Genomic DNA, 22,740 nt, shown 5'->3' on the forward strand with positions numbered 1-22,740 from the left:
ACCTACTTTCTTGTGCAATGTTTTGACAGAATAAACTGTTAGAAATATCTAATGTGGTTTTATATTTTTTACACACAATGTTATTCATTAGTGATGCACTGTGTGCATTTTGTACTGCAAATGTGTTGCAACAAGAGTTTAGATGTCTGTAATCCAAAACTAGACAATATGTACTGTCTGTTTTGGAGAAAGGAAACAAAGGATTGTTCATTGACGAGGTGCATGTTTCAATCACCCCTCGGTATTCAAGTTGATCTAATATCTCCCTGACCTGTTTTTTAGCTTCTTGCTTAACTGGGTACTGCCTTTGTGCAGCTGGTTGATTTTTCAATTGGATTTTATGGTGAGGAGAATCCTCATCCCATCCTACATGATATTTATACAATGCAGAAGCCTGGGCCACTGCCCAATTCCTGGCATACGTATATTTTAAATGAATTGGAATGTGGTTGGAGAGGGCTGGCATAATGATGTCTTCACCATGTGGGCACTCCCTGACGAATTCAGGTGGCCAGTCTTGTTCAGCTAGAAGAATGCCATAACCCTGTGAGAGCAGCTACCAAAAGAGTGCTCCTATTTTTCTTGGTGTTTTTTATTTTATTTTATCTATTTTTTATTTTTCCCTCCATCCGGAGTGTTACTTCATATAACGTATGCGGGACACTAACCCTGGTATCTGCAGTTTCAACTTGAATGTATTCATTCAAGTCCACTGTCTCCAGATGATCCTTCATGTTCTTGCGAGCTATGGTGACTTCTGCTGCACTGTCCAACATCCTTTGATCCCATTCCCCATTCTTGAGTTGTGGCCTCAAGATCCTCGGCATGTCTGATTTTTAGACCTGCTACTTTCTTTTTGGTGATTTGATTTTTCGTATTTTTCTGCACGTGATGATCGTCATTAGACTTCACTCATTCTTCCTGGTGTTCTGACCGTCCTCTTCTTTCGGATTTCTGTGATGAAGTCTGAAAGGTACCATAGGAATGTGTATCAGTATCTTGATATCTATCAGGTTTTCTCAAAGTATCCCTATTCCTGAGGTTATACCTCCTTTCGAATCTGTCAGCTGTACTGACCTTCTCTTTTGGCTCCTGCGGTCCCGGGCAGTTCCTGGCTCCCTGCCGAAAGTGCCACGCGCCCACCTCCTACGCTAGTTTCCCCCCGCTGCCGCAGCCTCTTGCAATCTTGGCGTGGCCGCAGGGAGGGGGGGACTGCATTATCCAGAATACCTAGAGGCAGGAAGCCGCACACGCCTGTCCCATGCCCGGAGGCACATAAAACTCCAGCAGAGACCTGGTGGAGCGGGGGCTCGAATCTATGAGCTGTACTGGCCTTCTCTTTTGGCTCCTGCGGTCCCGGGCAGTTCCTGGCTCCCTGCTCCCTGACGAAAGTGCCACGCGCCTGCCTCCTACGCTGGTCTCTCCCGCCACCTCAGACTCTTGCAATCTCGGCGCGGCCGCAGGAAGGGGGGACTGCATTATCCAGAATCCCTAGCGGGAGGAAGCCACCAACGCCTGTCACACCCCCGGAGGCACATAAAACTCCAGCAGAGCCCCGGTGGAGCGGGGGCTCGAATCTATCAGCTGTACTGGCCTTCTCTTTTGGCTCCTGCGGTCCCGCGCAGTTCCTTGCTCCTTGCTCCCTGCCGAAAGTGCCACGCGCCTGCCTCCTGCGCTGGTCTCCCCCCGCCGCCACAGCCTCTTGCAATCTCGGCGCGGCCGCAGGGAGGGGGGGACTGCATTGTCCAGAATCCCTAGTGGCAGGAAGCCGCACACGCCTGTCCCACGCCCAGAGGTGCATAAAACTCCAGCAAAGCCCCCGCGACGAGGGACGCGCACTGGCCGCGCCGGGCTAAGCCTGGGCAAAGGGCGGGCCGTCTTAGGCCGTCCTAGGCAGGACAAGGCAGGGCAGGGCAACTCCCCTTCCAACGGACATTTGGAAATACATTCTACGCCAGTTAACGGTACTGTGGTCAAGGATTTTTGTAATATATTGTTCACTGCTATTCCCTGTAAAATATCAATACTACGTATTGCTGCCTACTACTCTCTGGTGAAAAATGTGTACTCCTAATGGGGTTGGCGGACATGGGGGTTGGGCCCCCTTGATGCCACTTTACCAGGGCTGAATCATTTATAAATCAAGAGATTGAGCTCACGCTATGGCTTGGTGAGATTATCTGTTCTGTTTTGTCTCCATGGGTCGGGCCAGACGAAGTGTGGAATATTAGTACGATTTTGGTAAACATTATCTACGCCATCTTGCCTTTTTCCCCGGATGCCACACTTTTGTCGTGCGCACCCGCCATTTTAGGTACCTCGACCAGAACCACCCTCTGCACGCCACTGAGCCCCCCCAGCATAACCCTTCACCCTCGCAAAGCCCGCGCGCTGACAACCCCCCGCTCTCACATGCCTTGGGTCATAAACCCCTCTCTAGCGCAGCTCTGCCTCAAAGCCCCATCCTGTTCCCGGCGCGACCCCTCCCTTCATTCCTTTCATGGTCCCAGATCCTTTGATGCAAAAACCCCTTTTTTCCTGTGCCCGTTTGTCTTCCTCGTTCCCAGGCCGACACCTAGCTCTGCCGATACTGTTTATTGCCCCTCCCCGTACAGTAGAAAGCTTCCCTCATCAAACGACCCCCGAATTGATCAAAGCCCCCACCCTATGAGATCCGATCAAACCCCCACATTCCGTGAATCGGCGGAATGTCCAGCTGCGAGATAATCATCACCTGTTGTGACCAGGGTGGGGACTTCAACTGTAAATGTGTGTGGGAACGGGCTTGGAGCGGGGATTCCGAGAATGTCTTTCCGTACATCAAAGCATTTCCAAGAATGTGTTATATGTAATAAAGCAGTAAACCTGTATATAAGAGGCTAGGCCTCAGAGATGCATTTAGAGCACCTCATGACGATACCTGCTGTCTAACTGATGTGTTCTCCTCCGGAGAGAATAAACCCCGTTTCCTGCCTTCCCGTCTCCAGCGCCTGCCTCTTCATTGATTAATAATTTGTGGGTTAAAGAGGCGATACCGCCGGGCAAATATCGATTGTCCCTGACCTGGTTTCAACAATTGGCGTCCCAAGCGTGGGGCCCATCAGCGACTCGTGGATCCAGTGGGAGAGGTCCTGACGACAGAGTGAACGACTGCAACGATCGGGAGAGCTCTTGCCCAATAGACCCTCGTCTGGCAGCCGATCATCCGAACTTCACTAGTTCCGAACAGACCTCTCTCGAGTGATCTACGGTCCTGACTGGGAACCATTAGGAGTGCTGCGAGGAATACGAGGAAAAGAGGACGATCGGGCGCTGGATTCGGAAGACAAGAAACTGTCCATACGGTCCGGTTAAGGTCGTGTAAACACGACGAACTGCAAAATAATTGTTTGATTGTTCAGAAAATACTAGTATTACTCTTTTTTGACTTATTTGGAGATTCACTGTCTGCACACAGAGAAACAGTAGGCTCTTTCCCTTTTGCAAACAGTGAAGGATAGGTAACGCAGCCGTCGTGCCTATTTTTCTCCTTCACTGAATTGATTATTTATTAACGGTTTTCGGGAGATTCCCTCTCCCACACTGATTAACTGGTTTTTTTTTACCCCGAGCTACCGTTCGCAGATTGTTTTCTGGAGATTCTCTGTCTACAAACAGGAAAGAACTGGTTCCCCTTTGCAGATAGTGAAAGGGTAGAGGACGCAGACCTTTGCGGATCTACTTACTCTCCCCACTGGTCATTTATTTATTGTTTTGTTATTGGTTCATGAGGTATTCACTGCCTGCAAACAACGTAGAATAGAAATATTCTGTCTAGTCTTTGCACACAGTGATAAGATAGGCAGTGCTGACTTTTTGTCCCTCGTTGCGAGCCGTCATGTCTGTCTTCTCCCCACTGATTGATAGCTGTTTCAGCCCGGACCGTTTATTAGAGGTGGATCATCTAGCTCCGCTGGAAGGCACCCCTAATAAAGACATGTTCATAAACTATGGATTAGTTACCATAGCCTATAATAAATTGTGGCACAGGTATACCAAAGAAAATCAAGAGAAACAGTGGCCACTGGTAGGATCCTTCGACCTTGATAAAATAGAAACGTTAGAAATAGCCCTTCGTAATAATAAGACAACGCCTATTATGCTCGACAGCCTCGGTATGTGGCGCAAAGAAGCAATGCAGCGAAAGAAAAGAGACGAGGACAGAGCAGGTAGAGGAATATATCAACAGGACAACCCCTGGACACAACGACCCGAAAGTAATCCCCCGACACTACGCACAGGACGGCCAGACTTAGGGCAAGACCAATGTGCTTTTTGTAAATATGTCGGGCACTGGAAAGCCCAATGCCCGACTTTACTGAGCGAGAGTAGGAACAGAGGATCGACAGGAATAACAGTCCGGAAGAAAGGGAAAAAGCTCGAGACAAAGAAGAATCAGACTGACATGGTCAGGCCAGATAGAACCACCACGTTTGATTATTCCCGATGGCACAGATTTCGCCAGACCGATTTCAGTGACATGTTCGAGTTTTCATAGATCGGACAATGTTAAGACGGGAACCCAGTCTAGCTCTAAATTAACAGACAGAAAGAGATAATTATGGCCAATAACTGTTTTATATTTGTCTTTGGGTCTTTGTGTGTCATACTTGTACTGTCTCCCCGTCTGAGTTTGTGTGTACGTGAGGCATGAATCTACGTCATCCCTCTGCCTGTGTTTCCGTGTTACTTAACCTCTGTTAATAGAAACTTTAGCATGAAACAACCTGGAAAGAAAGGAATGGGAAAACGAAATCAATAGGCCACTGATGAACACGAACTTTTATTTAACATAACAAGCAAGAAACAATAACAATAACGTAATAATAACTCCTATTAATGCCCTAACAACAGGAAACGCTAGAAACAAGAACGGTAAACTGTAGAAAATGAAAGTCAGCAGGACATCCCCCCACTCTGGAAACTTCCAAGGTGGGGCAGGATTGCGGCTACGCCCAGCCGGCAGCAACCCATATAAGGCGGGTCCTGCTGCCAACACTCGTCCAGGAAATCGTAACATAGGGAGGAGAGACAGGGGCCAGCGGTCCGGCCACGGTGGCACGTGACAGTTGCAGATAGTCCCGCCACATGCTCTCCCGGTCCGGTCGCAGTGGCCCTTGAGAGTTGCAGGTAGTCCCGCCACATGTTCCCCCGGTCCGGCCACCAATGGCCAGGGACTGGGGCCAGCTGGATCCGGCTGCAGCCGATAACCCAAGGAACCCGTTCATGGGGCCAAAGCCAGGGGCGTCCGGCCGACATCCACCGGAAGCCCGGCCCAGAAACGGACGGGACACTTCTTTCTTTTCTCCTCCGTAATGGCAGCAGCAACACGCCAGGTGCCACTTCTTTACCTCCGCTGAAATTAGTCCAAGTTGGGCTGGGAGGGAGAGGCGACGCGGACGAGCCTCTCCCACCTCCACAGGTAGGAGGCTTCCCAGCCCCAGTCCGGCCATCACAAATACCTCTGCAGAAATTTGTCCAAGTTGGGCTGGGAGGGAGAGGCGACGCGGACGAGCCTCTCCCACCTCCATGGATAGGAGGTTTCCCAGCCCCCCGGCCCGGCACCGAAATCCTCCAGCCGGGCGGCGCCAATACTTGCGCAGCACCGAACATGCAACGGTGCCCATATTTGCGCAGCACCGAATATGCAATGGCTGCACCGATACTTGTGCAGCACCGAATGTGCGCCGCAGGTGGCCGTACTTCCGTAGCACTGAACATGGGACTTGTAGAGCACGAGATGTGGAAAGGCCATCGTGCAGGCCCATGAAAGAGAGCAGCGTGGGGTGCACCGGGAGAGGGAGATGGCGCGAACGAGTCTCCCCCGCCCCCCCAGGTGGGGGCGCCACAGCTGCACCCTAGCCGAATGTCCTGCTCCTACGACACAGAGTTCCTTTTCTTTCACTCCAAAGGGTCTCTTCCACTCTTGCAGGCTCGACGAAGGGCGGCCCCTGCAGGGCCTCAAAATGGCGTCTGAGCCCCTGGAAGGCGGGTCTAGGCCGCTAGAGTGACTTTGACCAGCAATGTAACTCGGACGCTTGCCCACCGGGCCACGAGCCCCCACCTCCAACAGCATCTCCACAGCCTTGAAGATTCTACAAAAGTCCCAGGAGCCCTCGGCCCCTGCAGGCTTCCGGTGAAGGAACAACTGCCTTGATCGCTAAACGAAATAAACATGACACAGCCACTCCTTCTGTTAGCATGAATTATTGAACTGCCGAAAAGGACTCTGGTCCAACGGCCGGATTTAGGAAACATTCTTCCCTGATGCTACTTCCGGACTAACCCGGCCCCGCCCAAAATGGCGCCGGTATCAATGGGAACTTACGAACACCTCGTGGTGTTCCTTTTTACTAATACAAAAACTTGATGTTCTGAGACATATATATGATCCTTTGTACACTTGACAAGAAAGAAGGAGAGCTCACTCGACGAACATGTAAAAGGATCCCGTTAAAAATGTTGATTACAAATGTACGATGTATTATATTTTTATAGCTGATGTATAACCTCGCTTATGACGCACGCACGCGGTATGCATATAGGAAATCTGATTGCAACTAGTCTGACTATTATGAAATAAATGCCCCCGATCCCCCAACCAATTGATAGACGTTTTAGTTTCCTACGAATGAATGAATAAACCTTTCTAATGTTTTTATTTGCTGCGAAACAACCCCCTACTGTACGCACTTTAGCCATTGCCGTGTCCGGCCAAGTACGACTGCACCCTCATAATCTACGTACTGAATGATTTTGCAAAATAAAGGTTTTCCAAACTATGAGCAGGTATTGCATGCTTTTTAAAAAAAATATGGGATCAGTGGGAGAGTTTTTTTGTGCACCCTACTTTGTTCTCTCTTTAAGGTTATCGAAAGATGGGTGCCCAGCCCCGGATGAAGGATCGAATCTGCGACACGATACTCTGCCTTCAGATACGCGACTGACTCATGAACTCGCGCATGGAGAAAGACCTCGACTTCTGAGGATGGGTAAAACGAAACGGTATAAATGATGGAATATAAAAGATGGGTAAAATGAAACGATGTAACTGATAGAATGTTATAAAATACGACACTCAAAGGCACTAGGGAACAGAGTTGACCGAAGAACTGATGAACCTTAGAACATCACAGCGTTGAAAGAGATTTAAGGACCCCGATAGCTAGATACATCTACCAACTAGATACCTCGCACTAGGTACCTCTGGTTTCCTTTTTAACGTTTCCCTGCACCCGACCTATAAGGATACACTACCCCACCCCTCCCCCGGCTTCGGAAACTAAGACCCCAGGGATTCTATCCCGAGGAGACAAGACGAGTATGAGGTAAATAAAGAACTTTTGTGCCCATGCATTTGAAATGCGCGAATGTTGTCCCCCCTCCTTTCTCCCCCCCTTTTTTCCCTCCCTCTGCAGGTTACATTAGAATCACGACTTAGGTATGGTGGAGATCCGAAGTCACGCCATGCCTGATGCACGAAGCGGACTAACGTTGCCAGATGGCACCTAAACACACCTGCAAACTACCCTTGTAGTGGGAGAGCCAAGAGGTTGTATGATACGATAAAACACGGTCACCCCTGTGCCGTGTTGCGTGAATGGGCACGTGTCACGTATGTCTGAACCTGTGCCGTGTTACGTGAATGGACACGTGTCACGTATGTCTGAATCTATGGGAAAATGTTTTTGTACGACTGAGACGTGGACTTGACTGATCGAAGGTCCGAGAATGCGAGAAGTGCGATACAATGGTGTTTTTCTCTACTTAAAGCATGTCCCCTCTACCCTGCCTAATGTTTGCCCGTCCTGAACCGCATGCTTTCAAAATACTAACACAGACCCGCGATGTCTCGTGTCGAGTAATGCGCTGAATAGCCTATCTTAATACACGGCCGCTCCCTATGTTGCACGTGTACTATCTAGCCTATGGTTGCACATCTCTCTCTCTCTCTCTCTCTCTCTCTCTCTCTCTCTCTCTCTCTCTCTCTCCCCTCCACACTCTCACTCTTCCGAACGACTAGCACCGAAATTGGCAAACCGCCACCCCTAGCGTACCACCCAATTGGCTCCAAATACCGCCAGTATTTGCACAAAACTTGTCTTTAATAAACTCACCCTGACGCTGTGTCACTACCTCTCCTTTCCGCTAAAAAAATTGATGAAACCGAGATTTGGCCATAAGGGAAAGGACAGGTAAGACGACTGAGGTTCCCTAATCTGACCCGAAATAAGGGAACTACATGTCAGCAGCTCCTGTCTCATGAAAAGATGCCTCAGATAACGCGACCTTCCCCATCCCGAATTGTCGCAATACCCTAACAGAAAAATGATCGAAACATCCTCATGTTCCCGGAACGCCCCCTGTTCCGTATCAGCTGCTCCAGACGAGAGTTATAAAACTGTCCCTCAACCCCCGGTTGTAAGAGATGGGTCGATTTACGCCCTTACCACAGTTTTCTATGTCCCTAGTTGTTTCCCATAAGACCCCTGTCTTTTCTAATTAAGTAGTCAGGCCGTAAGAGGCTATGTAGGAATCAGAATGATGTTTACAAAGTTAAAGATTAGACCGAAGTGAAGAAATCATTGCAATGAACCCTATTGAAAGCGAAAATGTTTAGTTGAAAGGCAGGATGCCTTGATAGAATGAAAAATGTTTAGCCTATGTTCGTCCCTCAGCAAGATACCTATCAGACCATGCTGATAGCTCACAGCACCCTTTGTAAATATAAAGCCCTGAAGAACAGTATAGCTTTGTAAGGCTCGTATTAAGAAGGTGGGTCTCCATCAGAAGTAACTGTAATACCAACAAACACCAAAGAAATAGTTGTGAAGGAAAGTTATAGTAAATCCAGCAGGCCCATCATCAATCATTTATATGTTAATTGTGAACCCTAATATAACGGACGTTTCCATTTTTTGCCTGGAGCTGGGAGAGAAATAGACTTATGTGATTACCTTCCTCTACCAATTCTCTAAAGACTGTCTTTTCAAACTCATTTAAGGGTACGACTGTCGGAGGAAAGAAGGACCGGATGTGGGAGCACGTGGCCTGACTACAGACTATGGAACATCTGCGACATTGGCCAAGGCGAGACCGCGACAGTAAGGAGCTGCAGGACGAGGCACTGTTTTCGACAAAATGAGAGGAAAGGGCTGACCTGATGCCCCTGCTCGATGTTCAACGTACGCCGAAAAGTCCCCGCTCTCTGAACTCGGTCATGAGCCCGCCTACCTGAAATTTTCCGTCCCCCTAGTCTGTTCCCGATCTGGCCCTGCTCCATCCCCCTTTTTCTCCGACCTACCCTAAAGGACTGCTCACACGCACATTTCTTCCATCTGAACTTTTTGACAATCAACTCAAAGGACACAGGGCGAAAAGGACCTTTATGACCAGAAACGCGAGGGAAAGGTCGTGCCCTGCAACGCGGGACCTAGAATAGAGCTGGACCCGTAGCTCCACCGTTGGTGCTCCACAGCGCCAACAAAAGACGACAAAGAATGCTGAGAACTCATTAACTTCGAACATTGACACCCTCAATCATCGTTTCTACTACGTCTCATTTCTCTCCCAGCCACCATTGTATTGATTATGCTCCAACCAAATCTGAACTGAACTTGTATATGTAATAACCTATCGGTTCACATTATGAAATGTACCCACTGCTCTCACTACAGAATCATTTTTGTATTACATTACTATGACTTTCCTGCGAACGAGTTTTTCGATAGACCCGCCTCCTAAGACGAAAGATTTTAAATGTAATGTTTATAGCTCCTTCACCTGGGTTCCTACTTTTTACTTATGACCACCACAATAGACATGAATAGGAAATAGACTAGCAAGATGTCTTGGATATGTTAAAGGGAGGACTGTGGAAAATTAGTACGATTTTGGTAAACATTATCTACGCCATCTTGCCTTTTTCCCCGGATGCCACACTTTTGTCGTGCGCACCCGCCATTTTAGGTACCTCGACCAGAACCACCCTCTGCACGCCACTGAGCCCCCCCAGCATAACCCTTCACCCTCGCAAAGCCCGCACGCTGACAACCCCCCGCTCTCACATGCCTTGGGTCATAAACCCCTCTCTAGCGCAGCTCTGCCTCAAAGCCCCATCCTGTTCCCGGCGCGACCCCTCCCTTCATTCCTTTCATGGTCCCAGATCCTTTGATGCAAAAACCCCTTTTTTCCTGTGCCCGTTTGTCTTCCTCGTTCCCAGGCCGACACCTAGCTCTGCCGATACTGTTTATTGCCCCTCCCCGTACAGTAGAAAGCTTCCCTCATCAAAGGACCCCCGAATTGATCAAAGCCCCCACCCTATGAGATCCGATCAAACCCCCACATTCCGTGAATCGGCGGAATGTCCAGCTGCGCGATAATCATCACCTGTTGTGACCAGGATGGGGACTTCAACTGTAAATGTGTGTGGGAACGGGCTTGGAGCGGGGATTCCGAGAAATGTCTTTCCGTACATCAAAGCATTTCCAAGAATGTGTTATATGTAATAAAGCAGTAAACCTGTATATAAGAGGCTAGGCGTCAGAGATGCAGTTAGAGCACCTCATGACGATACCTGCTGTCTAACTGATGTGTTCTCCTCCGGAGAGAATAAACCCCGTTTCCTGCCTTCCCGTCTCCAGCGCCTGCCTCTTCATTGATTAATAATTCGTGGGTTAAAGAGGCGATACCGCCGGGCAAATATCGATTGTCCCTGACCTGGTTTCATCAGAAGCATTCATCTTGTCCCCTTTTTTTGGCTATAAATATTGGCTAGAACTGTCTATTTTTAACATGACTTTGTGGAGGGAAGTGACCTGTCTTCCACAGCTGTGGTTGACTCCCTTCTTTTTTCAGGTGTTTCCCAAGATTTATTTTTTTTACTCTCTTGAGTATTGGCTGTTGGAGCATCGCTTTCCCTGCTGTTTTCCCTGTGTATGCCTTGAGATGCATTGGACCCATTGCTGGGCTCCCCAGCCTTTGTACCTGAATGGGTTTGGCATTGTCTGTTAACTGCGGGCCTGGAGGGACTGCCTCTTTCTTGCTCAAAGCCAGATGGTGAATGTTTGAGGTCGCCCGGCCATCTGTTGTACTGGAAGTCAACATGACCTTACTTCCTCTGACTATCTCTACTATGTCCATGAGGACCTCAGGGAGAGAAGCCCACTTGTCAATGAGAATTGGGCTGGAAAATGTACCATGGTTTGTAACAAGATTCTGAACTATCCTCTTTCCAGATTGTCCACCCTGGAGCTTAAATTAACTAGGTGGGCTGCTATTGATTGCAGGAGGTCTATTTGGACCTCCATCTTTGATGATTGCCACAGTAATGCTCTATTAATGGAGCTGTTCGTCTTGTTTGTGGACCATTTTTTGTAAATGTTCATTAACACTGTCATTTGAAATACAGCGGTCCACTTTAGCGTCCCGTGGAGGCTCTAATAACCCTATCAGTTTTTGGGTTAGCTCTGGAGTTCTTTACATTTTTTTGCCCAGTTTTTGGAGGAACGAGGTGGTGAGGTCCCCTACCACTGGATAATCTGGAATTGTGTCATCTAAAGATGAGACAAAGCTTGTGGCTGATAGATGAGGCTTTGTGTTCATGACATTCTGGGTATTTTGATCATGGCTTTTGGTCCAGTAAATTTGAGCCACTTCCACTAGCGCATGTTCCACTTTTGACGATGCTGCCTCATAGTTCCAGTCAAGTGGGAGGTCAGGCGCCTTTTTTTTGGATGAGGATGCAGTGTTGCCAATGTGAGACCCAGTGATAAGAGGAGAGTCATCCGTTTCCGGCTCACTGCAGCTTGCCAGACTTAAAAGTAGGGCTCTTTTGGGGATATGCGAGCAGCCGGTTGGCTTACGGCTAGCACTTGTGATACTGGTTTCCCCTAAAATGTGCATGTTCGAACCGGAAAGCAGTGCATCCTGGGATTCATCCTTTTGCCAGCCCTAAACAGTGCCCTGGGTGGTGCTGGGGTCGCAATCAAAAACAATTAAAGTTCATAATTGATCCACTTTATGGGGCAGCTTGGAGGGTTTTGTTAGGACTCACTGGCAGAATTGTACTCCTTTTAATCCTTTTTATGGACGATTGCAGGCCGAACATTTCTTCAGGGATCCTAAGTAGGCAATCTTTCTTTTAGGTCCCATCTTTCTGAATGGCACAATGTAGTGATTTAACTGACTAAACAGGCCATCCTGCCTGGTTGGCTCTGGCCTGGACTGATGAAGCGTAGTCTGAGCTAGGGGCACGTTGATACTGGTAAAATGCCGGGGTTGATCGCTGAGATGTGTCCAGTACAAACAGTTTTTGATTGTTTTATGAGGCCCCTGCTTGGACTGCTGCTGGTGCCTGCACAATGCTTCTCAATTGGCGGGCAGTCTAATGCGTTTCCTTTAACTGGCCCTGCTCTTATTTGGGGGCTCTGAATTTTGCTGCTCCACTGAGCCACGCCAGTGCCCCACCCAGCCCTCCTGTTATACTGCCAACCCCCACAAATGCTTAAGGGTACAGGGAGGCTTGAGACTAGCTGGCAACAGGTGGGGGGAAGGAAGCAGAGCATCATCGGAAGGCAGAAGGCCTACAGGATGTGGCGGAGCAGTCTGAGGGCAGCCTGAGGCAAGGGGCAGGAAAGAGGTCTGCTTTACACAAAACATGCAAGCTGCACCCACCTTACACTGGTCACCTCCGCAACTCTACCCGCTACTGCTTTCACCACTGCGTGCCACCTTGCGCCATCAGCATACCTCTGAAGTTGCTTCACAGGTTCACAGCCCTTAATGGGGGATAGTGCAGGGTGACATAAGGCAGTCAGAAACACCCTCATAACAGTTTTGCAAGGCACAGAACCGCCGCCTGTAGCAGAGCCCCCTCTGCTGCCACTTTTTCAGGGTTGGTCTGATTCCTCAATGGATCCCAATAGTCTGGACCTGGTCCTGATCCTGGTCGTTTTGCTGGTTTTTCGCCTGCAGTGCCCCCACCAGCGGTGCCTTTTCCAGAAGTCTGCCAAGCGACTGGGGCAGACTAGGTGAACTGCAGACTGCACCTGGACCTAGCCGGGCCTCCTCTACAGCTCCCGCTCTAGCAGCAATCGCAGCAACCGCAGCAGAAATGATGAGAGAGAATTGCAGATTCATGGGGCCGCCTCCGGTTTGTCCTGAGGAGTGGCTTGTGCTTAGAGCTACTCCCCCCGGACTCGGTCAGACGCCCGGCTGCACCTCGGTGCTCCATGGCGCTACTCTCTGCTGCTGCGGCTCTCTACTTCCGCTCCTCTGCTGCTTCCCTCTATTTCCACTTCCACTGCTCTCACCATGCCTGAGTAATTTTACTGCTAACTCCATGATTGTCTTCTGTCTAGATGAGTCCTCCACATGCAACGATTTTACACACTGTGTAAACAGATTAAAAAAACGTTAAGCAACATGCCCAATATATATATTTTTTTATGAACATACCCGGGACTTCCACCACAGAACATTTCTTTTGCAGATGACAGATTTTTGTTTGCATTTTTTTTCAGTTCAGTGTCTGTTTCCCCTTTGCCCCTACCCATGTTAGAGATAGTCCCCATCCTTTCCTAACCTAACCACCATACAAGATGTATCTGGTATACATTTCCCACCATTTCCAGTGTGGAAATGGACATGCAAAATTTATATAGGGAAAAAGTTGTCCATGTCAACTATATTGACGGTTTGAAATGTATTTGCCACATATCTGCGAACACCCTCACCTACTTAGGTACAAATCAATGTCATTGACCACCCACAAATGTCACCATTGGTAATACATTTCACCATATTTTCACCATTTTAAATATGAGTAAGTGGGTTTCCGAAGTTCAGTTTGACATTTTGCAAACCAGGGACCTGTATTTGCATTTTCAATTGATGAATATCAAAACCATTGTGAATCAGGCCCTTAGTTGTTGTTACTGACCTGAAATAGTTCTCATAGCTCAGAGTCTTGTACTAAATGTCTTGAATTTAACACCCAAAGCCACTTTGCAAAGAATATACAGGGAAATGGTTCCACATGACACTGCCCTGGAACAAAAAATCTTCATATAAGCTTTAGTACTCCTTCCAGGTTACTTGTGCTAGCCTATCATCCTCGAGGCTGTCGGACTAGTTTATACCAGCCTCGCAGCGTCGCGGCTGTCACAAACCTGAATCATACCGCACGCTGACAACGAGAAAGAAACATATCGTGTCAGCTGCCTGTGAAGGAGAAATAATAGCCAATCTAAGATCATGTTTTCTACGCTTTGAACAGCATTGCTGGAACTTTACATGTTTATAATTGTTGAAAGGAACAAAGAGACTTAGGAGGCTGTTTGTTCTTGAATCAGAATTGATCCTCAGGAGGGCCAGACTCCCTGCTACATTAAATGTGAATTAACTTACACACAGGCCTGGGTACATCCACACGGGGTACCAGAGGCGGTACCTCCTTCCTTTCCTGCCCCCCAGTCCTGATGAAGACCCACCATGACCCACAAACTGGACGTATGTAGGGTTGAAACGTCGACGGCAAAAGCCTTTGGACCAGCAAAGAGCATTCTGTGTCAAAAGATAACAGAAGTGGCATATAGGGATAACTGCAGTTGAGTGCTATACTGGCCAATATTTCTTCTCCCATCCCATTGCTCACTTGTACATAAAGTCACTATTATATGTCACATAATCACTACATGTCACTGCGCACATAATATCACGCTCACTGTATTGGATGCGCCGATCTGAAAATGTGCTGGAATTTTTAACACGTAAAACAGGGTATCTATGAATGCAATTCATTCATATAAAGATTTGTCTATACCCTACCTTGGTTTGGATTTGCAGTTTTGTATTGTCTATAGATTTGATTGACTCAACTAAAGACCAAGGAAACTCTGAACAAACTGTTTATAATTGAAAGCAACCAGGTCTGAAACCCGACATAACCACTGTTTATTTAATACTGTACTGCCCAGGTTCTGAGGGATACTGGGTTACCCCGTAGTATTTTATATTACAGAGTTATGAATGTTCTATAGCCTTCAGGTGAGTTTTTTGTTGTTCCCGGCATATGGGTGTGTTGCCTTGTCCAGCTTGCTTAGGATGAGGGAGGCGGTTTTCTGGGTGCTGATTGTGACACATTTGACAATCGTCTTCAGCATCTTGAGAATGGAAGCTTGAGATGTTGATGGAATTACCCAGGGTGGTCAAATCGAGTTTGATGGTGATGAGGATCCTGAGGTTCTTGGCATGGGTGATGGGTGTCAGTCATTCTTAGTTCTGATGGCCACCAGGTGGTGTCTCGTTGTGGAGTGATCTTCCCAAATATCACAATTTTAGCCTAGGCAGTGTTCAGCTTCAGTCAGTTGGTCTTCATCCAATGGTCAATATGTGGCATTCATGCATTGAACTTGATTGAGTACTGGGAGTCTAATCCATGAGAGAGAGAATGATTTGTGTATTGTTGCCATAGCAAAGGACATTGATGTCATGAGAACAGATGATTCTGGCCCAAAAAATCATTTATGCAGGAAATATCATTGCAGAACACTGCAGACGAGGTTGCAGGCATCAGAGGTGTACAGTATCATGCTGGCTGACAGTGTTTTTCCAGTCAGGAAGAAGCAGATCCATGGCAGTGCCCAAAGTTCACTTCATGTGGTACCACTGGATGTCTCAGACAATGAATGCAACACTAGAGTTAGGCCTGAGTATGACTGGAAATCTGGAATCAGGAATTGCAAAACAGAAAACAAAGATGCAAGTATTCCTAGTATATGACTTCTTACTCTCAAATATCACAATTTTGGATTCAAGTGAGAATATGCTTCCCTTAATGTTTCTTGAATTGGAACAGTATGTAATGAGATGGAAGGAGACATTAGCGACTAGTACACAGAACTTATTACAATCCTCAGTAAGGACAGTGCTCTACAAGTGTATTGAATGTACGTTTATGTTATTGGGATGAAGCACACAATTCTTTGAAACAGGCTTTGGTTTAGAACTGGAGAATGGAGAGACACCTCCATGTGCAATATTTTCATATTTGAGAGAGTTTACATGTAGATGGTGGAGGCTGCACTTTAGTTTTGTACTGTGATTACCTGGGTCATACCCACAAAAAATGATTTATTCATGACATAGCCTATAGTCAAGCACGACTGGGCGTGACTCCGGCCTTTATAACATCTGAAATTATTCCCTACGTCCCAACCAGAGAATTGCGCTCCTCCTCGCAACTCCTGCTTTCAGTCCCCCGCTTTCAGAGGAAGAAATGGGGAGGATCCAAGTTTGCAACTCTTGCCCCACTTCTGTGGAACTCCCTTCCTTTTGAGCTCAGATCTATAACTCTGTACCCTCAATTTCGGAAGCAACTTAAAGCCCACCTATTTGTCAAATGTTTTAACTAAACCTCTCGGTGTCTCCCCTTTCCTATTCTGCTTCCCCCACCTCCACTCTGGAGATCTGTCTATTGCAGCGCCATGAAACCGCTGGTGAAAGTGTGCTATACAAATATTTTAAACTCAAACTCAAACTAGTCTACCAATTACTTCATTTATCATCCTGATTTTTGGGAATCTATATAGTGATACGGTAAAGGGAATGAAAAAAGTCTCCTTGCAAAACTAAAATGGCAAAAACGTCTCTAAAAGCAACACAGTTTCCTGAAATTGATGTATCTCAAATTTTTCTGGGGTTACTAACTGAACATGATACGCTGCTAAAGTGTGGTGATGACGAAGAGAAGTGTTTGTGAGGTGAAGGGTTATTGTAGTGCTCAAAGGTTTTGCTGATAGATCACAAGATGTTGTTGTAGTTAGAACCATACAGAGATTTCCTCTGATTAGGACCCTGTGTCTTGTCATGATTTATATAACTGTTTTTATCAGGGCAAAGATCATGTGATGTCACTTCCAGTGATTCAATGGATAAGATTTTTAATGATTTTGAACTGGCAAAATCTACTGTGAGAATTTACAAGTTTGGGGAGAAGGATTGGCATTGGAGAGAATGTGTATGAATATGAATGTCAAATTCCACCTCTTTTTTATTTTTTAAACACTCCTACAAAGAAATTAGCAAAAAATACAAATGTGATAGTTAATGCACTCAGGTTTATTTCCTTGTGGAAAATCTTCTGTATTTTAAAATTGCATATGGAATTAATGCAGCTGCTGCAGAGACCTTTGTGTCCCATGCAAGTTAAGCAGTATGAAATTAACAAGAAACCTCTAGTGTTTGATGCTGTGGTTCATAAAATCAGCATGCAGTCTGATCACCACGTTGACTCATCAAAAAATTGAATAGACAATTATGGAGTCTTCTGAAACAAACTACATTTAGTATGAAGGTTCACTGATTTGCATTTTATACAGATAGCTTAGGAGGTTACTGGCTCCGTAGCAAAAATACTGGTGTGACACAAGTACCACCAGTTATTGAATTTTTTGGACTGGCATCTAGGAGCTACATTTAAATAGCAAATCATAATGTTAGTGCCTTCCTGTTTCTTCTTAATATTTTGTTGTTCCAGTGTTCCTAAAATGAATTCCTTTCGAGAGTTATAAAGAATTAATGGTACATTTGTATCTGACATCCATAACTTTCATATAAAGCTTTGAAAATTTAAAAATGCTTCCAAGATAGTTTAATCTGACAGTCTTAAAGTGCATGCATAACTTTCATACCAAGCTTAGAAAACTCAAAACGTCCCCCCAAATCACAGTTTGTCTCTTGAATACCTGTGAACTGTTTGCTTCCTGGCAACAAGATGTTAAAGATATTAAAGCTCCATGGAGCCGCCAGCCAAGACTTAAGGTCAGATGTATCAATTTTAGGAATATTGGTTTCCTAATTCAGCTGTCCTCATGAAACACGATTAAGAAATCGGAGTTCTTTATTAATGAAACCTTTTTGAGTTTGAGTTCATTAGCGATTCCTTGGTGTGGGTCGCAATGTGTGACCTATTAGGATGTGCAGCCTTCATATAGATGGTGGCCTGCTAGGGTCAACAGACCAAAATATCTGTGATTGCTTTTTAATAAATCAATCTGTTTTAAAAAATATAGCCCATTTTTCTTAAAGGGAAATGGGATGCATTTAAAAAAGAAATACATGAATCTGCCTGCTCTTAAAAAATATATTTTTATCATTTTAAAGGGAAAGGGGTGCTCTCGGGACCTCTTCCTATTTGCAAATAGTTTACTGCCTCCTTTTAGGAGTTGGTAAATCATAAATATTTTGCGGCCCTAAACATTAACCCATTGAGATTCATTATTTGGAAGTGACGCCTTAAACACGCCTCTTCCAAATACCAAATTGCACACACAAATTGCAATTCAGTAATGTGTTATTGAATCGTAATTTGTGTTTTTTGCATATGTATAAGCATTTGTTCAATCAGAAACAACCTAATTGGCTGTTTCCAACTGCAAACATGCTATGTACTTGTGGCCCTAAGAATCAAATATAAGGAGGGTTGCTGACCTCTTAGTTGAGCCATTTATGCGGCCCCAGCTGGAACTGACATCAAGAGGCCTTCCCCATCTCCCCATCTCTTGCAGGCTAATGCTCTGAATGCAAAGCACACAATGTGCCACTCTGCTAAAAGTTTCTTGATGTCGGCACCAGGACAAATTTGGCACATTTCACCGGGGTTAACCGGATCTTGCTTTGCAATAGCTGCCAGATCCAAGATCCAGATGTATCTCCTGCATTTCCAACACTATTTTGGGGCCTGAAGTGTCTTGGCTTTGTTATTTAAAAATATTGTCAAACTGTAGAGTATAACCTTTCTATTCTGACAACCCCCCTATCTAAAACTATTGTAAAACACGACTGCCTCCTCCTGAATAGGTCTCTAACATTTATTCTTCTCTTCTGTCATTTAAGTTTACAGTGTGGGTGCCACTCATGTTAAAGAAATGAGTTTTGATCGGGATGTTCTGCCGGCCTTTGTGGATGGCCTACATTCCTTGATGTCTGTTGCTGATACCTTGCTGGCCAGCACCGACCTTCAGCAGGGCATTCAAAATGTCCGCCAACTCCTAGAGGCATCCGAGAGAAGTCTGTCAAAGGCAGAGGAGTCATCCCTGGAACAAGTGAAAGCATTGAGCGCAACTATGGAAGAGCGCTTAGACAACATAAACCGTCTGAATGATGATCAGAAGGCTCAACAAGCCAAGGAACAAAGTCTTAAAGGGTTACTCTCTGGACTTCAAGGGCAGGAGGCCATTGCCACACAGCAACTACAGGCAGCAAAGGATGCTGTTAAGAATGCAGATGTTGCACTAGAAAGAACGATGCAAGCATGGCAGTCTGCAGAGAATCAAAAGAAAGCGGGGATGGGCCTGGTATTTATTCCTATAGTTGGAACAATAGCAGGTATATATTGCTCTTGGCTCGTATTGATTGTCATAAAATGAATAGCAAAAGCACTTTCTTATCACATAGTCACAGATGACACTCAGATAAACACCTAGGGCCAGATTTTTTAAGATTTTTTGCAACGCAGAGCAGCAAAAAACGTGTTGGTGCTCGGTGTGGTTTTAGCGAGAGCTGACCTGTGCCATTTCTACAAAGAATTGGCGCAGTGATGCTGGCTCCATGTGCTGTCACTCTTTCTGCAGCACTGCATCAAGGCAGACACCCTTGCGACCTAGGACGGGGGCAAATGAGTTGTGGGTACGTTTTTGTGCTGTAATGATTTCCTCTCTGCCCAGAAACGATGCTTTATTTTTAATGCACTTTCCTTTGTTTTTGGTGTGCTGCAGAATGCAGCACACATCCAGAGAGGAAGAAAGGAGGAAACATAAAAATAATGATGCCAGCCGCAGGGAGGTGTAAATCCATGTATACCAGTCTGCGCTGATGTGAATTTGTTTTAAAATCCATTGGTGGACGCAGAGGAATGCCTATGCACTGTCCACAGTACACTCCTTTCAGGCAAATTAAAGCAAGTCAGAGCGCTGCACCGCATTGCATTACTTTTGGTCATTTGACAACACATCTCATCATTTGCATTAGTTTAGAAATGCCACCCTGGATTTTGCATCGGGTCTGCAACTCAAACTTTATGCAAAATATTTGCAAATTTGTGCCGGACTGGGAACAAAAACCGTCCCCGCAAAGTGCTCGGCCGGCCCCCGGGGGGAGGTCTGAGCTCTTTGCCAGGGCGGTTTTTGGCCGATTTTGCATGCTGCATAAACGGCCCTGTAACAAAAAACGGCCCCCAGGGGCCCAAAACCGGCCCCCACCCTTGCGGTGCACCGTGGGCCCTGCTGGTTTCTAACACACGCTTTCACATACAGAGGCACAATCCACTGAAAGACATATTCACATAAACTCACCATGCTCACACTGATAGATACACATGAAAAGGCTCAGCTGCAAACATAACTCACAAACACGAAATCACACACAAACACACACGTGCACACCTGCACGTACACACACACACACAGTGCGACAAATACAAACTCTCCAGGCATAACTACAGAAAGACATCAAGGTGACAGAAGGCAACACTAGCCTTTAAATGGCATTTACTGAGCCATGTATACCCACCTTGAGTGGCTCTGCATGTCTTGGCCTAAATCAGTGTCTTAGATTACTCTGTATTGATGAGGAGATCCGTGGGTCCGCCTATTAATTTTGACACAATCCCATATTTACTGAGGTCAGTAAACCTTTGATCACATCAGAATGTTGCACCTTCCCAAGTGAGGTGTGGGAGGAGAAACATCTTTATTTCTGTTTATTTCCTGTTTTCAGTTGAGCTGCATTCTGCAGCACACTTATAAAGAGGAAAATACCTCCCAGGATTGTTTTGTGCAAGAAGGTTACCCTTTCTGTACAGAAACAGTTCTCCCTGCAATGCAGGAACCTTTCACTATGATGCACGGGTGTCAGCAATGGCTGTTAGCTGCACACAGTGAACTATGTCCAGAGGAGACTAGGAATGTTTTATATCTTTGTAAAAATAGTGCATTTCTGCTGTATCCATTATTCGCAAATCAGTGCAGTCCAGCATCTTTGCTTGCTGCTCACGATCGCAGGGATGTTTAGTAAATGTACCTCCAGTGGATCTGCAAGTTATGTTTCGCTCACTATGAATCTATGAATATCGAAATCGACATGTATTTAAATGTTTCACCCTGGCTGTGACAAGTGCAGTCAATTCAATTCAATTCAATTCAATAGAGACTTTATTTCGGTTATATTTCATACCATAAAAGTACACATATATACAATACAATTAAATAACATTACTCATAGTATTACAATAATTCATAGTCACATTAAAAAATCATATTACACGTGTCCAAATGCCAAATAAGTAAACCTGGTAGATAGTAAAGTGCAAATAGTGCCAGCTACGATACCGCAAAAAGATCTTTCAATGGGTAGGCTGGACGGTCATTGGAAAATACAGTATCAATTGTCCAAGCAGTTTCTCAATTTAACAGTTAGTTATAAAAATTCTATTACCTGGAGAACACTGTCACTGTACAAAAGCTGTAAATATATAAATGCTGTCCTTATATGGTTAAAATTAAGTTTTCTTAGGAGGGCAAAGAGATAACGTCTGCGAGGGTATTCATAAAACCTACATAAAAACATAAAATGCAGCATGTCCTGTGGAGACTTCCCGTCGCAGCCACAGGGTGCTGCAGCCTTGTTAAAAATGTCTGACTTTGGTCTAATTAAAAGATGATAGAAAATATTAAATCTAAACCTTGACAACAACATTTTTGCATGAGAAGTAAAAGTACCCATGAAATATGGCTCCATACTGTCACAGGTTTTTAGCATAACATATTTCCTAATACTTGGTTTCATGAGCTCCTCACTTTCTCTTTGAGCCAGCCTGTCCTTATAAAATGCATGTTTGATTGCGGCTACATCCCCCTTTACAATCTCGCCTGGGTTTTCAAACAAGTTCAAGCGACCCAACCTGGAAAAAACAGTTTTCAAGTATTTTAACCAGGGGATGCACATTGAGTTATCCTGAGACACAAGGTCTCTTACAATCAAATGGGTAAGAGGTATATCTTGATTTATCCACAGTTTTACCCAGCAAGTCAGAGGCCTTAGAGCAAAGGTGTCACATAGATACTGTGTCCCCAATTCTTCATGTACCACGAAATTAAGTGTACTGGCGGGGACGCAGAGAAGACGTTTTAGGAAATTGTTTTCAGCGAACTGTTACTGTTCTCCGGTTACATAACCCCATAGTTCGCTGCCATATGCGGCTGTTGCAACCAATTTAGCATTATAGAGTTTAGTTATTGCGTTAATTGGCTTCTTCCCTAATTTCGTTGCAAAGTTAAAAATAGAGGCATTAACCCTCGTCAGTTCCCCTTTTTTTTTAGCCAGATGAGGACCCCAGCTAAGCTTGGAGTCAAATAGGACACCAAGATATGAGAATGTTTGCGTGACGGGGATAGAAACATCATCTAATTTAAAAACAAAATTCTTTTTAGGTTGGCGGCCAACATGCATAATGTATGATTTAGAATTGTTGACCAGTAAATTTCTGTCAGTCATAAAAATGTTAAAAGCATTTAAAAGCGCCTGGAGTCCTTTCTCCGTTCTAGAAATTAAAACCGCATCATCTGCGTATAAAAGAACTGAAATGCTCCGCCTGCCAACTCTAGGACAGTCTGCCTGCACCTTCTGTAAAACAGCATCTAA

At 45.7% G+C, this 22,740-nt stretch overlaps 1 protein-coding gene across 1 annotated transcript in view; it reads left to right on the plus strand.

The window, feature by feature from the left end:
- Positions 1-22,740, plus strand: part of LOC144820078 (uncharacterized) — a 56,924-nt gene that overhangs the window by 18,164 nt on the left and 16,020 nt on the right. Inside the window, exon 2 of the mRNA XM_078677731.1 lies at positions 18,937-19,428. Coding sequence (XP_078533857.1) covers positions 18,937-19,428 — 492 coding nt within the window. The remainder of the gene's footprint in view (positions 1-18,936; positions 19,429-22,740) is intronic.

Source organism: Lissotriton helveticus, chromosome 2_1 (assembly GCF_964261635.1).
Source record: "Lissotriton helveticus chromosome 2_1, aLisHel1.1, whole genome shotgun sequence".
In the NCBI taxonomy this organism is placed as follows: Eukaryota; Metazoa; Chordata; class Amphibia; order Caudata; family Salamandridae; genus Lissotriton; species Lissotriton helveticus.